The sequence below is a fragment of the Narcine bancroftii genome, chromosome 12, assembly GCF_036971445.1.
Source record: "Narcine bancroftii isolate sNarBan1 chromosome 12, sNarBan1.hap1, whole genome shotgun sequence".
Classification (NCBI taxonomy): domain Eukaryota; kingdom Metazoa; phylum Chordata; class Chondrichthyes; order Torpediniformes; family Narcinidae; genus Narcine; species Narcine bancroftii.
This window is the reverse complement of record NC_091480.1, coordinates 15,560,893-15,577,650: the sequence shown is the minus strand read 5'-3', so window position 1 is coordinate 15,577,650 and position 16,758 is coordinate 15,560,893. Positions and strand designations below refer to the sequence as shown.

The following is a 16,758-nucleotide window of genomic DNA, read 5'->3' as shown; positions in this document are numbered from 1 at the left end:
ACCAAGCTGAACAAAGCACTTACAAACCTGTTTTCCAAATGGGGCTTTCCACAAGCCCTGTATCCGTCCCAGCTGCTTCTGCTGGCTGTAACACTGTGGAAGTGATCTGTGTGTCTCACTCTCTCTGAAAGCCTGTTTGACTCTATCTGGTTGCAAAACCATATGACCCTCTTAGAACAACTCCAGACAATCTGCAGCTCCAACAAGATCTTTCATCTGTTGCCTTTTTGTAAACAACAGTCCATTAGTGAAGTCCCTTGGGCACTCTCCAAAGGTCTTGCAAAGACTGTTGGCCCCAACATGTCTAGCATAGGGCAGAGCTCCAGTATTTTAAATAAGATCTGTTTTAAAGTGTTTGTATGTGACTTACTCTAACAAACCTTTCCCAATTTATCTCCCAAAAACATATCTATATACTCTGTCACAGTACAAATATATTGGGGGAAATATTCATCTGCCTTGGCCTTTTGTTATCATTAGAAAATGAGTAAATAACATCTAGCTTCCAATGTTGTTCTGTAGGTTCAAGTTGCTGATTAGGCCACTGTGGATTCTGTAGTAGACAGTGGTGAGCAGGCATGCAGTGCAATGGGAAAAGGCATGCTCTGACCATTTTTTTGTGTTGTTTTAGGGATTATAGGCAGCCAGCTGCTGTTCTCTAGTTTGAGACCAGGGATGTCTGAGTCAGGGGTGGTAATTAAACTTATTCTAGTTTGTTTTTTGGATAATCATTGTACTCTCACAAGTTTTAAAACCAGTCGGAGCTGGCAGACAAAAAGTTACATCCCATCAATTCTCACTGGCGTCACTAAGGGGATGCGGGAGTGCGGACTGAACTGGGTGACACCAACATGACTTGCTCTAAAACTTTTGTGCAGTGTTTCAGCAGAAATCTATTTTTTATATTAAAAATATCCCTATATTTATAACAAAAACATTTTTCATAAGCCCAGTTCATATGTATCAATATACCTACAAAGCTAAAACTCTCTGCTAATTTACTTTAAAAAAAATTTTTATTTAATTTGTTACCTGCTTTAAGTACCATACACAAATGGTAAATAATGTCCCAAAATCAATACATGCTTTTTTCAACAATTTTCTCCCCTTCCCTCCCACTCCAAAATCCTGATAAAGGGCATGAAAAGAAAAAAAAGTACACTGAATACAGTTTTAAGATTGAAACTTGTAGTATATATACCTACTAATTCTAATTCTATATAATTAAACATATAATGACTATCTCTAACTTACTAATTTACTTTTTGAACCTAGGTCAGAGCTGACATTATTACCCAATTACAATGAATCACATGGTTTTGCTTGCTTTTGTCAAATTTTCTGGCATTTTAGCTACAATATTGTGATTAGTATTTGTAAACTTATATCAATAAAATCTATATCAATAGCCTAAAATTATTTTTGACGATCTGTGTGTTTGTGGCTTCATGTCAGAGAAGCTTATCAAAGCTGAAACTTATAAAGAACTTTTTGCGATCTATCATGGGACTGTCAAGGCGATATTATCAATTGAAAGTGAGTTGGCGAAAGGCATTAGTTTTGATGGTGATTCACAAGTTTTCAGCTTTGAGGTTCTGAACGAGTTGAGATGTTTACAAAATGCTGAATTGCTTGTGTTCCTGTTTAGCTTTATATTATTATTTTATTTATGTTTCCTTTGGCATTTGTCCACAAGTTCTACATTATCTGGGCCATTATTGATTATGTAAACCTAATGCATTAATGTATGTAATGCCACAATAAAGTTTAATGTTAAAATCAACTTTGACGTGGTTCTTAAACATTTTTATTTTGAATTCTATTGTTTTCTTACCAAATTTTCACTTAAACCACATGAAGCTATGTAAATTTAAATACATTTAGGCCATGCATATGATATTGTAATTTAAAGGTGTCATTTTAATTTTGCTAGTCCCCCCCCCCACTGCTATTGCCATTACATTGTGACATACGGGAATTATGATTTACAAGTAACATTAATGTAAAATAAAATTAAGGATTCTGTATAATCTGGTACGGGGTGGGGGGGGGTGAGTCAATTCTATGGTTAAAAAAAATCATATTTGGGGTCTGCTGCTGGAAACTCTTATACTGCAATGCTGCACTAGGTATTACATTTCTCAATTCCTTTTTCCTATTACTTCCAGATTTATTCCCAAAGTTTGGATGTTTTCATGTTGCAGTTCCAATTGTTAGTTACTGGATTCTTACTGACCAGTCTTCCAAGTAATCATGTTTAACTTGAGGAAGGATGTACTGGCTTTGGAGGCAGTGGAGAGGAGGGCCATCAGGTTGATTCCAGAGATGAAGCCTATTCAGTTATCAGGGACTGTACTCACTGGAATTTAGAAGGATGAGAAGGGATCATATACAATTATGAAAAGTATAGATAAAATAGAGGTAAGACATAACCTCAAAATTCAGGGTAGATAATTTAGGACTGAGATGAGAGTGGTGAACCTGTGGAATTTGCTGCCCATTGAGGCAGTGGCAGCTACCTTAGTTAATACATTTAAGACAAGGTTGGATAGATTTGTACATAGTAAGGTAATTAAGGAATATGGGGAAAAGCAGGTGGGTGGAGATAAGCCTATCATCAGATCAGCCATGATCTAATTGAATGGCAAAGCAGGCTTGTCAGGCCAGATGGTCTATTCCTTATGTAAGACAGGAATAGCTCAGGCTATGAAGATATGATCTCGACGATTGTGTTCCACAAATTGGTTTGTGGAATTTTTCATGCTGAATTCTAAACACAAGGCAAAACCTTCAAATGTCAGTGTGTGCGCAGGCTATATTATAGTAGACAATTACAACCCATCCAGCAGCAGATTGCAGAAGAACAAAATTAGTATCAATGCTGTTATTTTGTACTCAAAAATTAAAAAATGCAAGATGAGCTTTAATTTAGGAGGGCTTTTTTTTTGCTAAAAATGCCATATTCACATTTTAAATCTGTACAAAAAAAATACTATTACAAACCAGTTTCCTGAATAAGAACTGCTTTTATTAACCAAGCTAGACTGGAACTTATTAAAAAAAAATCCACTACACTTTCAAACACTCATTTGACAAATTGTATACAATTGTGTACATAACAAAATAGTTATGGATTCATAAAAATAGCCAATTTCTGCAACATCAATCTTAAAATGAAATACCACAGCTGTATAAAAATGCAATGACTAGACAGTGTGTAGATTTGATGCAATTTAAATTCAGGCTACAAAGTGCAAGAACGTACATTAAATTCAGAAAAAATATCACAGTTTGTGCAGACATGTTCATTACAGGATCTTTCTGTAGCCATTTATTTAAAACCTTTGCAGAAGGCTAACCAGCGATAATAAATCAACTCCAAACGTAAACTCTCCAAATATGTGTGAATAATGTCTTGTTGTTAATCTTATCCAATTGATGTTAAATTAACATTCATTGGTAAAGATGATGTTATTAAGGTAGCTTTACAAATGATGGTAGTACAGATCATTTTTGAGAAACTATAGCACAAGATGTATACCATCCTTTTATCAGACACAGATCACTCAGCCTTGCGAGGCAATCCTTTAATAACTCAAATAAACAATCTGATGCAAAATAGAAGCACAATGACGTGCAAGAAAATATTCTGGAAGCATTAATTACAACATATTTAAGTTTTTTTTCCAAATGTTGTTTATAACACTGAAATATGATGTGTAAGGTTATTAATGATTGTTAGTCTATTTTAATGTGACAAAATAAGTTTCATACTTCTGAAATATCAAACAGGAATGACTTGACAGTGTCATTAGAATTTAGTGATTCTATTCACAATCTTTAATGCACACGTGATGTACAGTGACATGCTGCCATAAAATATTTAGCTTGAACAAAAGTTGTTACAGCCAACCAAACAATGAACCCTGCCACTACCCAATTTCATATTTAATAATGCAAGTCCCTTATTAACCTCACACTGCCTCAGCAAGTTAGACATCTGTTATTTGTAATATCTTGGGCTGCTCAACAGCATCCACAAAAACTTGCGTTTGAGTTGAGTTAAGCAAGCTGTTTCACATAACCTGTTTCCGGGTACCATGTTTCTCTCAAAACTTCAAAAGAAGTCGGAATCTTGGGTTGGAGGCTTGTCCCAAAAACACTATTCTTGTGAAAAGCACAAAGCTGCCAAAGAGGCTCTATTCTCATTATAAGAGTAGACTCTTACTTCAGAGCATGCATGATAGAGTATGTATAAAGATATTGTTTGATGGCAAGTGATTCTTCTATAAATTGTTTCATGAGCATGAACCTAAACTATTACAAGCTAAAAAATCCCAGTGGGTTCCTATTAATCAGGGACGTGCATGCAACTTAAATGTCATATTTTTCTTATTTCAGTGTCCATTGTTCCAATCTGAAATCTAGGGCTCAATTCCAATCACAAGTATCTGCTTTTACATGTTAAAAACAGCATAATGGAATCTGAACTACCTTGTATAGATTGAGATGGTCATGTTGAACACTTGACCATCATGCTTTGGTGCAGCCAAAAGTGATCACATGCCTTTCAGTAAAGTGACCAATATTACATTCCATACCTACTTCATGCAACAAATAAGACTATGGCAACATAAAAAATTAAAAAGAGCTGGTGTCACACAGTATTTGCATTCTCAAGTAGCATCTATATCAGCTGAAAGATCCAGTTATTAACCAAAATTGAAATTTTGCATAATTTTCATTTTTTATATTAGTTTCTGGGCAAGAGAAAGACTGGTTTTAAACCAAGGAAAAAGTAAATAAATACAAGATTAAAATAACCTATATCTTTAGGATGAGTTGGACCATGTAAGAAAAATAGATATTAAAATGTTAAATGGTCAAAGAAATTTACACAAACCTCTTCTGCATACATTGCTATTTTAATCATCAAAACTTTCTTATGGGTCCCTAAATATTTGAGACTGAGGAAAACAAAAAGCAAAGTCAATCTGATCACAAAAGTCATTACTGAGCACTAAACAAGGGGACAGACATTTACTTGCAAGGCCGCAAAATATTTCCCTTTCCTTTGGAAAACTTATTCAAACCAGAAAAATATCAGGCAATTTTCAAATGCACCAAACAAAAAAAAAACCATTACATGCAAAACAACAGTTGGTCACAAGTGGACAGACAGTCTGATTCAAAGGCTGTGCAATTTTCCCATCAATTACCTAGTGTGTGTCACCCCACACCCCCTCCCCTTCCACCCAAGCAAATATTTTTGTCCGGAGTACAAATTACTTGGGGAAACTATAAGCAGGACATCAGTAAGGATTTGATTTCATGCCAAATTGCAATAGCAGACATCTGAAAATGTACACAACAGTCTCTGGCATTGCCTAAAAACCAGAGAACATCATAGATGGCAGTGTCCCCACTGTACAAACCTAAATCTGCTCAAATATATCACTTATGTATAGCACTCCTGATTTATTCTTGTATTTTGTACATTTGTCACCAATTCCGTAGCGTACAATCACAGTGATGGCAACATGCAGTACCAACGTGGAATTTGTATCATTTGATTAGAGGGTACTTAACCAAACCAATATAAACTGTAGGGGTTTAATACCAGCTTAGACCTTTGACAATAACCCATTATTCCATAAGCAAATGCTCATGCCATTTAAAAAAAAATCCAAAAAAGGGCAGATGGTTGGCACCCCTTCATTTCAGTCTCAGGAAGTGTCACCGCAGGTGCATTTGAGATTTGGCCACGTGATCCTCAAATCCACCAGAGGAAAATACTGACAATGGCCAGGATGGAAAAGTAACATTGACTGATAATGGAAACATGAAAATCAAAATAAATAGCCCCAACATTTAAAAAGAAACAATTAAAAGTTTGTAGTGGTCACTGGTTGCAGGCCAAGTACACTGCAGACATGTCATTTTCAGACTGGTCCAACGCTTTTGCTTTTTTAAATACCTAAAAGATTAAAAAAAGAAGATTAAAACGGAAAGGAGCAATATCTCCTCCCCCCCTCCAAAAAAATTCCCAAATTTTGAAAATATTATCTGGGAATAATGCTGGGAATTTGGAAGAATTTGGAAGAAAAAGCACTCCTTTCAAATGTACGAATTATCAAAATAGCAGAACACATAGATACAAAAACAATTCCAATGAGATGAGGAGTATGTAAAATTCATGCTTGCTTTAATATGTTCAGTACAGGCATGTGGGTTGAAGGGCCTGTTTCTGTGCTATAGTGTGTTAACAGGTGGTGTTCATTGTGGCAACTGCTTACTGTAGGCTGAAGGATGAGAAATACAGCCAGTTTAAACAAATAATGCAAGATGCATTCATTTCAGACCATTAATACCAAAACTGTATTGCCTCTCCAGATCATTGACGTTCTCAGATGCTTGGAAATGGTCTGAAAGGTTTTTTAAAAAAAATCCCCAAAATATCAAACTTAATGGGCATTAACCAATCCGAATCACGAATAACAAATCCAGAACTTACCTCATTGGCTGCAGCAGCCATTGGAGTTGAATGATTGACAGAATCACCCATAGCAATGGCTAACCGAAGGTCCTTTTGTATGTGTTTCAGTAAGAAATCAGGTTTGAAGTTTCCCTGTAAAATACCTAAGACAATAACCAGTGGGTACAGTTAATTATTTTTAAGAGGTTAATTATTGTTGCATGTAATAATACAAAGCTGTTGCAATGGGCTGAATGATGGCCTTAAATTTTAAGAAAAATTACAGAAGTTTACCCTAAAATTTACAGAATGGTTGAGTAGAAGTTATGCTCGTGAGAACTACTCCCAGTTTCTTCTGCATTCTCTTGTAACCAGCCGTAAGGCAGTACATATGGCTGATTAAATGGTTATATTCGTTTGTCAAATCAAAATAGAGTAAAGTCATCTCCAAGCCTATCTGTCCAGCACCTTAATGCAAAAGGACCATCTTGCACACCAGTTATTTCAACCATCTTGCCCATCGAACCTGCTCTGCCATTTAATAATTGCTGTGAAACAACACACAAGGTGCTGGAGGAACTTATGCCACATAAAAGCACCCATGGAAAGCAACAAGTAGTCGATGATTAAAGCCTCTACCTTTCATCAGAAATACCAAATCTGCCTGTGGACTCAGCTCCACCTACTTGCCTTTCCTCAAAACAGTCAATTCCCCGACTATGCAAAAATCTCTGTGTCTTAAACATATTGAATGAGGTAGCTTCTACCACTTTTTAAAGCAGATTTACTATTCATCTCCACTCTTAAACCTACTCCAGTTTCTTGGGGGCTACGTCCCCAGTTCTAGTTTCACCTGCCAATGGAATCAACTTTCTGCCTCCATCTTATCTATCACTTTTTTAAATCCAGGTCCCTCTCTTTATTCTAAACCCTAGAGAATATAGTTTCAGGCAAAATGATCTCTCCTCATAGGCTAACCCTCTCATCTCCAGAATCAGTCTGGCTTAAGTCCTCTGAAATGTCTCCTGCATCCTTTCTCAAGTAAGGAGATCAAGACAAGAACCCATAACGGCCGCACTTCAGTTTACAAAAGGGATGCATTCCTGGAAAATGTTTTATAAACTGAATTTGGTAAATCGTAAAAGCCAAGCGAATTGCATGATGAGTAATCTCCTACTGTAACTGCCGAGATAGGTAAACTGGTTGACCGTTTTGAGTTTTGTGTGCCCGATGGAGATGTGGGGGGGCTGGTAGTCATGGTGGGGAGCTGGCTGATGGAGGACCTCAGTTTTCTTCAGGCTGACTTCCAGGCCAAACATTTTGGCAGTTTCCGCAAAGCAGGTCTCCAGAATGGAGGACCATCGCCTTCCCAAGATCGTATTATATGGCGAGCTCTCCACTGGCCACCGTGACAGAGGTGCACCAAAGAAAAGGTACAAGGACTGCCTAAAGAAATCTCTTGGTGCCTGCCACATTGACCACCGCCAGTGGGCTGATAACGCCTCAAACCGTGCATCTTGGCGCCTCACAGTTTGGCGGGCAGCAACCTCCTTTGAAGAAGACCGCAGAGCCCACCTCACTGACAAAAGGCAAAGGAGGAAAAACCCAACACCCAACCCCAACCAACCAATTTTCCCCTGCAACCGCTGCAACCGTGTCTGCCTGTCCCGCATCGGACTTGTCAGCCACAAACGAGCCTGCAGCTGACGTGGACTTTTTACCCCCTCCATAAATCTTCGTCCGCGAAGCCAAGCCAAAGAAGAATCTCCTACTGTACTAAGATTGTTATATTGTGTATATAAAAAAAATGTAACAAATCAAAGATGTGCATTCCAGAGAATCAGTGGAATTATACAAAAGTTCTTAAATTGAACGGTCACAAATTGAAGAAATCAGGCATAAAAACAACAAAATCTCAACACTAATCATTAGTGTCCTGCACTAACATTTCCAGATTTTAAAATATACTTGTAAATTCCACTACTAGTGCTAATGGTAGCTCAACAAGAACTCTTCGAACCATTTTACAATACTATATATGACACCATGGAACTCCTACTTGCTGAAATAATTTGAAGCAAGCAGAACAAGTTTGAAATCATTCCATAAAATGGGTAGAAACAATACAAGTATCAATAAATATGCCAATTTAAACATTTTTTTTTTAGATATACAGCACAGTAAAAGGACATTTTGGCCCACAAAGTCCATGCGGCTCAATTTATACCTAATTAACCTACACCCCTGGTAGGTTTTGAACGGTGGGAAGAAACCAGAGCCCCCCCCCCAGAGGAAACCCACAGACATGGGGAGAACATACAAACTGTTCAACGACAGCGCAGGATTCAAACCATGGTCTCCATTGCTGGCGTTGCGCTAACTTCTACCCCAACTGTGCCATCCTAATCTGCAAAAGTAATCTATTAATGTAAATATTATTAATGTTCATGATATATTTTCCCAGTATCTAAACATGTGTAGCTTATGTACAAAATCAGTCAATGCAAATAAAACTTTAGCACCTTCCAGACTCCCAGTTTTCTTGCAAAAGTGCACTGGCATCTGGGAACTAAATTCAGGTCAACAACGTTAATGATACAACAAAAAAATCCATTGCCCTCTAATATCCTTAAAAATGACAAAAGTTAGTTACTCTGGCATTTCTGATCCAAAAAAGCACACGCTAAGGGTCCCTGACTGAGGATGTAAAGCAAAACTTCTTGCGACTGGCTGGCTATCTTAGCCAATGTAAATCCTTCTGCTACAGAAGCCATGAAACTGCCCAGGATCATATTTACAATCAGCATCATCTTCGAGGCATTGCCCACCTCGCCTGAAAAAGAAAACAATTTAGGCTTGTAATTCATGTGGCTCCACCTACTTCAGCAAAAGCAGCATTCACGGTGGGGAAAAAAAAAACGCAACTTGCTGAGATTGCCAACATTATCCACAGTACTAACCAGGAAAACTAACATGTAAATTGGGCAATAGCAAGATGAGAGGTGCTGGTTTAGAAAACAGGCCTTCCCAATAGGATACTTATTATTTCCTTTTTTTTTTAGATCTGTGCATGTGAAATGTTATTAAGTTGTGAGGACTGAACATGTAGCATTACAGATGATTCTTTTGGGATAAATGTTGTGGGGAGTGGGTTTACATGGCCAGTTACTTCAGCTGATACATACAAGACACAACATGGAAATCTGAAGACCAGGTTTATCGATGCTGTAAGCATATTTTAAAAATCCAGTAATTGAGAATCCAACTAATTAAAACAACTCTGTTGCAAAACAACTTAAATCTGATTGAATATCATTTGGTTTCTGATCAAATGTTTTTATACATTATATAACTTTGCTCTATTTATCCCAACGATCGTGCAGCCCAGCATTACAATAATACCTACAAATTTGCTGACGATACCACAGCAGTGGGTTGTATAAAGGAAGGGGATGACATAGAGGATGGAGATTTAAAACTTGGCTGAATGGTGCACCAGTAACAACCTTGTACTCAACGTCACCAAAGCTGATTGTTGACTTCAGGAAAAGAAAGCCAGAGGTATACAATCCAGTGATCATTGGGGGATCAGAGGTGGAGATAGGTTCTTGGGAGTCACTATCTCAGAGGATCTTTCCTGGACCCAACACACCAACGGCATCATGAAGAAAGCATGTCAATGCCTTGACTTCCTCGGGAGTTTACGGAGGTTTGGTATGACACCAGACACCCTGGCAAATTTCTACAGATGTGTGATGGAAAGTGTGCTGACCGGCTGCATCAGTCTGGTATGGGAACACCAATATCCCCGAGTGTAAAGCCCTCCAAAAAGGTACTGGACACAGCCCAAGACATTACCGGCAAAATCCTCCCCACTATTGAGTATATCTACAGGGAACACTGCTGTCAGTGAGCAGCAGCAATCATCAAAGATTCACACCACCCAGCATGCACTCTGTTCTTGCTGCTGCCATCAGGAAAGGAGTATATGTACCACAAGACTCGCACCACCAGGTTTAGGAACAGCTGCTACCCCTCTACTGTCAGAATTTTTAACGACAAGGTCAGAGTCTCAATTAAGGACTCTGACTTGTCCACTTCATTGATTTTTCTTTGCTCTCTTGGTATTGCATAGTTGTTTACATTAGTTTCCCATTTACAATTCTTTTGATTAATTATATATTTAAACTGTGTGGTTTACTTAGTGCACTACCAATTAGTGGTAATTCTGCCGTGCCTGCAGGAAAAAGGAATCTCAGGGTTGTATGTAATGTCATGTATGTACTCTGACAATAAATCTGAAAATATGAAATCTGCCCTTCCATTTGGCAACAACAAAACTCCCAGGAGAGTAATTTAAAAATATTTTCAAAGAGAAATAATTGGAGGATTCTATAACCACAGACCTACCCAAATAGAAAGATTTCTTCCCCATGGCCTGAAAACAGCTGCCACAATCATCAAACAAAGCCTTATCTCCAGCTGCAAGGATCACCAGCATTCCATTTTCCGATAGCTGCCGATTCCCTGAGACTGGCGCTTCGAGAAAGCGCCCCCCTCTGGAAGTAATCACCTATGTAACAGAGTAACCATTTCATTTAGAGATGAATTTTCGCTATTGTGCCAGCTGGTAGCACAAAGAGTACTTTAGATAAGACCCACCAATCATTTTTAATATTTTATTTTTGTGATTTTTCATAAATATACATAGTAAACTCTCCAATATCAAAGTATATATATGAAAAACTTTTTCTTACCAAAGAACAAATACAACAACCCCTTCCCCCTCCCTTTTCACAATATAAATCCACACACCGTCAGTTAGTGGCAGGATACTTAAGAGTGTGGAAGAACATACGGACCTTGGGGTCCAGATCCAAGGCTGCCACACAGGCTGATAACCATATAACTATTTACGGATGGGGTAGTTAATAAGACTTATTGTATGCTGACCATCATTTTTCGAGGGTGAGGGGTGGAGTTGCATTCAAGAGTTGTGAGGTAATATTGCAGCTCTATAAAACTCAGGTCAGTCAAGACTTGGAATATAATGCTCAGTTCTGGTCGCCTCAGTACAAGAAGGATTGGAAGTTTTGGAGAAGGTGCAGAGATTTACCTGGATTGAGAAGGTGTCTTTAGAGGCAAAGTTAACAAAGCTAAGGACTTTTTCTTTTGAGATAATTGAGATGGTTAGGTTAGAGTAGCACGGGGAGGTTCAAGAGCCTGATAGCTGTTGGATTAAATCTGTTCAGAACATGCAGCTGCTGGACTTCAGGTTTCTGTATCTTCTGCCCGAAGGTAGCAGTGAGAAGACCCACCAATCTTAACGAAGCACCAGACACCAGCACTGGAATCAGAGATTTGGGACGCAGTGCTCACTGAAGTCCCAGACAAGGGTTCAGTTACTTATTCTGAAAATTTGGCCAGCAGGCAGAAATCACCAATTTGGGAATTTTTTTAAAATTAAAAAAATCTTAAAATTCACTCATGCAAATATACTTCCTGGCAGGACAACCCTCCAACCTAACAAAAAAAAGTGATTCAAATTTTCAGCTGTTTGATTTGAAGCAACTGCATGTCAGTGTTCCATTCACTTCCCAGAAAGAATTACTGAGAATGGTCACAGCTGAGTTGTGGATCTCCAAACACAAAAACAATACTCTGTTGTTCTGATTCAGAGCAAACCAAGATCAACCCTCAAATATTAAATTGAAACTGCAAAGCATTGCACCAAATTAATTCATTGCCAACTGAACTGAAATAAAACAGAACTAAATACTAAGAAAAGAATGTGTTCTACTGTACGTTATTAAAGGAAATTAACTGCTACTGGTCTTCACAGCTTGACATTTGATTCAACTGACCCAAGTCATGAATAAAATATTAATTTCTAGAAGCTACTTGAATTACAAACATACAAATTCAGAGAACGAGTTTGGTCAGCTGTTAAATAAGATCGTGGCGTAACCCCATGTTCCTGCCTATCCAGGATGAATTTTCATCCTCTTGTATAAAATAAAATCTTGACATCCAACTGTGCCTTAAAAGTATTCAGAGGCTCTGCTTCCATCATTCTTAGATGATAGGCTCAAAAGTCAAAAAATGGATGAGTTCTTATTTTTAAAAACAATGAATACCCTTCTACCACTTGTCCGAGCTTCTGCCAGAAACATCCTTTCCATACCCACAATATCAAAATCCCTAAGATTTTATATTCAGATCAGGTCATCATTTACTCATCAAAATCCAGCAGATGCAAGTCAGGTCTTTGAATCTTTCCTCGTCAACAGCCATCTCTGAATCCTGTATAATATTTACATGCTGCCTTAACTAGGAGATACACAAATATAGAGTTGTATTCAGATGTGGTCTCAATGCTATACAACTGAAATTTAACCTAATTTTTCTGTTATTTGCTAGTAGATCGAATAGATACATTGTTAGATATCCCAATTCGTTATTATGCCTTCGTGATTCATGGGTCTTTGTATTTAGATAATACTATATGCTTTAAAAAGATCTATCAAAATGGGATATTTTGCATTTTTTTGATTCATTTGGCAGTTTTTCCTCTTCACTTTGTATAATCCACCACTTGATCATAACTTGGATGAAAGTATAAAGCTGAGATCCCAGCACTCACGTTAAATCATTACCTTTAGAAAGGATTCAATTACCGACCGGTATGCTTACTCTCAAGTTTCATTTTAGCTAGCCAATCTTCTATTCTACCCTATGAGCTTTTATTTTCAGTCATAACGTTTGATGCAACACTTTTTCAAATGCCTTCTGGAAATCTCAGAATATCTAACAATTCCCTTTATTTACACCATTTATGACTTTTTCTAAAACAGTTAAAGGATACAAGTCAAACCTATTCAACAATCCCTCAAAAACACCTATGCACTATTACCTTCTAATCATTGTTTCCTCATTATAACATAGTTAATAATAAACTAATATTTTCCCAATGACAGATGTTACACTTAGTTGTTCTGCAGATTTATTCATTTCTGTTTCTCTCTCATTCAAATAAATGAATTAATTTCACCATTTTCAGTCTAATGGATCATCTCCAAATCTCAGGAATTCCTTGGTGATTGTATTACCCCCTTTTCCCTCTCTCCACCCCTTCCCCCCTCACCCTGAGTTCCTTACAATACTTGACCTACAACTATTTGTGCAATGTTACATATTTCCTTAACAATGAAGAATGATTACCTCGTTCATTGGCAATTTTTTTTACTTTCTATTATTCATTCCCCAGATTCATTTTCTATTCAATCAATGCAGATTTTAATTTTTTTCCATAAGTACCTCCAGAAACTCATTGCGTTTACATTTTTAACTGGCTTAGTCTCAGAGTTCTAAATTTTACTCATTAACTTTCCTACTGACTTTTATTTTCAAATTTTCAATGTGCTAATCTTGTCACAAAAATTAATATGTTGTGGTTAACTAGAAGATGATGCCTATATCAATCAAAAATTGTTCAGTTACAGAATTGCTCTATTTATATTAGCAAATTCAACAGATCAAGTCAATGTGCATTGCATGAAGCCTCTTGTGTTGTTACATACATTTCACACCAACTGAATTCAAAAATGGTACAAACCCAATGTACAAAATACATTAATCTCATTACTTGAGAGATCTCTGTGGACGTATCGGGATCCACTGTGGACATGTCAACATAACATTTGCCTGGTCGTATCCCTTGCAGTACCCCACTGGGGCCCAGAACCAACTGAAAGGACAAATAAAACAATTAATCAAATATTAGTTTGTTTCAATTAAGATTAAATTAACAGTACTGTACTGAAATTTGATTTACATTCACAAAGTCAAGAAATAGGAGCAGGTCTTCCAGCCCACCAAGTTTAATCGAGATCATCAGCGGTGACCTGAACTTGGCCTCAGCTAATCTTTCCCACTTTTTTCCTTTCAGCCTTTGACTTCAATCCAGGTAAAATGTGTATATATTCAAGGCTGAGATTGATGAAGACAGTGTCCACAAACCTCTGGGATGGAGATGTCAAAAACTCTCAATCCCCGAAAAATTCTTTCGGAATTCTATTTCAATCAGGTGGCCACCGAGGTTCTGCCCTGAGTAATAAAAAGACCTTTTCAATCGCCTTAGACTCTTGCGTTTGCTCCACATAAAAATGAAGCAGTGCTTAAAAAAATCTTTGGGATGGCTAATATCGTAACAGCTATTTGTTGATGTAATCAAATTAAACCAATTAAGTTTAATCAGTTAAACATTAAATTTACTTACATCTTTAGCTGCCTTTGGGTCAGAAATGCATGAAAGTGTGATATCACAAGTTGAAACCACCTCGGCAGGTGTCCGCCCTAAGTGTGCCCCTTCTTGGAGGAAAGGGTCACACTATCGCAAAATGGAAGAGATTTTATAAATGTACACTTTGTAGAGAAAATAATTCACATATATCTCATAACGAGCCCCTTCATGATATAAATGATCTTATGTCACAAAATAATTATAATATGACCTGATTAATTTTTCACTGCAGCCATGGCTTCAGTCTATTTCATGATCAACTATTAGCTTGTTGCATTAGCAATAGTACAAGTTTCTTTGCTTTTTAAAATATTTTTTATTGAGTTTATCATATTAATACTACATACAAAGTCTACTAATATAGTGAAAAAGCTTGTCATATCATATACATATCAAATTAATATAAATGTAACTCAAATCCATCCATATTTGTTGATTTAACAAGATTTCTTAAAAAATAATTCTTAATAGAAACCAATTGAGTTACATTATACCAAGCCTTGGTCATAACAGAGTAACATCTGTCTTATGTGATAATCTGATCAACCATAATTAAACCCATATATAAAACCAGTTAATCTGAAAAAGAAAAGAAACAAAAAACCTGACTATATATAATCGACCCCATCCCTCTAATCAAAGTTACTTTGTAGAAAAAAAAAAGATATAGATCAATTAGTGAACTTCAGAAACGAGATAGAGAATCGCCAGGGCATCCAAATAATTAAATCAGCTTGCCATGATTGTACTCCATGAATGGGCCCCGTTTTGAAATTGACACTTTATCTATAATGTTGTATCTAATTTTTTCCAAGCTTAAATATGACATTACATCATGTAACCACTGTACATGAGTAGATGAAGATTCATCTTTCCATTTCATTAAAATTGCTCGTCTGGCTATCAACATTGCTAAAAGCTAAAACTTTCTCTTGAGATGCAGACACAGCATATCCAGTTTACAAGAAAAACCAAACAAGGCAATTAAAAGCCATAGTTCTATTTTCATCTTAAAAATTACTGATAAAGATTGAAAAACGTTTTCCTAAAAATTTCCTCAATTGGAACATTCCCAAAACATAGGGATCAAAAACTTTGCACTTCTCACATAATGGATCAACATCTGCATAAAAACAAGATAATTTAAGATTGGACATATGAATTCTATGTACCACCTTAAATTACAATAAACAATGTCTTGCACAAAATGAAGAATCATTAATCAAACTAAGAGCAGAGTACCAGTCTTCATCTGAAAATGTTATATTGAGATCATGCTTCCAATCATTCTTAATCCCAGCCATTGAGGCTGATCTTAAATCATTATAAATACAAGACTAGGCAAAAAATGGTTGGACATGGACTAGAGGGGCCAAGGTAGCCTGTTTTGTGCTGTAATTGTTCTATGGTTCTAAATGTAATTTATAGTAATCTTGCACCTTTATTGCTCAATACTCCTGCCGCAAAACAACAAATTTTGTGACATGTTCATTTCAATAAACCTGATTCTGAAACTTATTCTAAAATTTCAGTATGACTGTTCACACCCAGTTTACACATTGTAAGCTCTCACCATTAATTGGACTGTTTTCAGTGCTATTGTTCAAAAGATTGGCTCAGGAAACAGAGCTTTTCTGCTGTTTCATGGAATTATTTTTTCTAAAACTCCAAAACACAGGATCTTCAAGTGTCAGCATGGATTATAAGCCCAAATCTATGGAGTAAGAGCCACATTTCTGTTTCAGATGTAGAAGTGCTACTCACTGAGCCAAGGCCACCATACAATTAACTAAGTGAAGCAAAAGATTAAAAAAAGGTTCAAAAAGCCATACCTTTTCTCCTGTCCGATTCCACACTGTGACAATGTGCCCCATCTTCAATAGATTTGCAACAATTCCACTTCCCATTAAGCCTAAGCCAAGGAAACCTATCCTACAAAATGCAAATCACTTGTTCCTCAAATATTTAAAATTCATCCAGG

General features: G+C 36.9%; 1 protein-coding gene across 6 annotated transcripts in view; it reads right to left on the bottom strand.

Annotated features, from left to right (window-relative positions):
• Positions 1 to 3,006: 3,006 nt before the first annotated feature.
• Positions 3,007 to 16,758, bottom strand: part of glyr1 (glyoxylate reductase 1 homolog (Arabidopsis)) — a 38,741-nt gene continuing 24,989 nt past the window's right edge. For 5 of the 6 annotated variants that reach the window (XM_069905648.1, XM_069905650.1, XM_069905649.1 and 2 more), the window contains 7 exons: positions 16,610 to 16,709; positions 14,754 to 14,864; positions 14,121 to 14,222; positions 10,886 to 11,048; positions 9,129 to 9,308; positions 6,515 to 6,639; positions 3,007 to 5,977 (listed from right to left, as the gene is read on the bottom strand). In XM_069905648.1, the coding sequence (XP_069761749.1) occupies positions 5,903 to 5,977; positions 6,515 to 6,639; positions 9,129 to 9,308; positions 10,886 to 11,048; positions 14,121 to 14,222; positions 14,754 to 14,864; positions 16,610 to 16,709 (856 nt within the window). In that variant the 3' untranslated portion in view covers positions 3,007 to 5,902. The remainder of the gene's footprint in view (positions 5,978 to 6,514; positions 6,640 to 9,128; positions 9,309 to 10,885; positions 11,049 to 14,120; positions 14,223 to 14,753; positions 14,865 to 16,609; positions 16,710 to 16,758) is intronic. The other variant, XM_069905652.1, reaches the window with a different exon arrangement.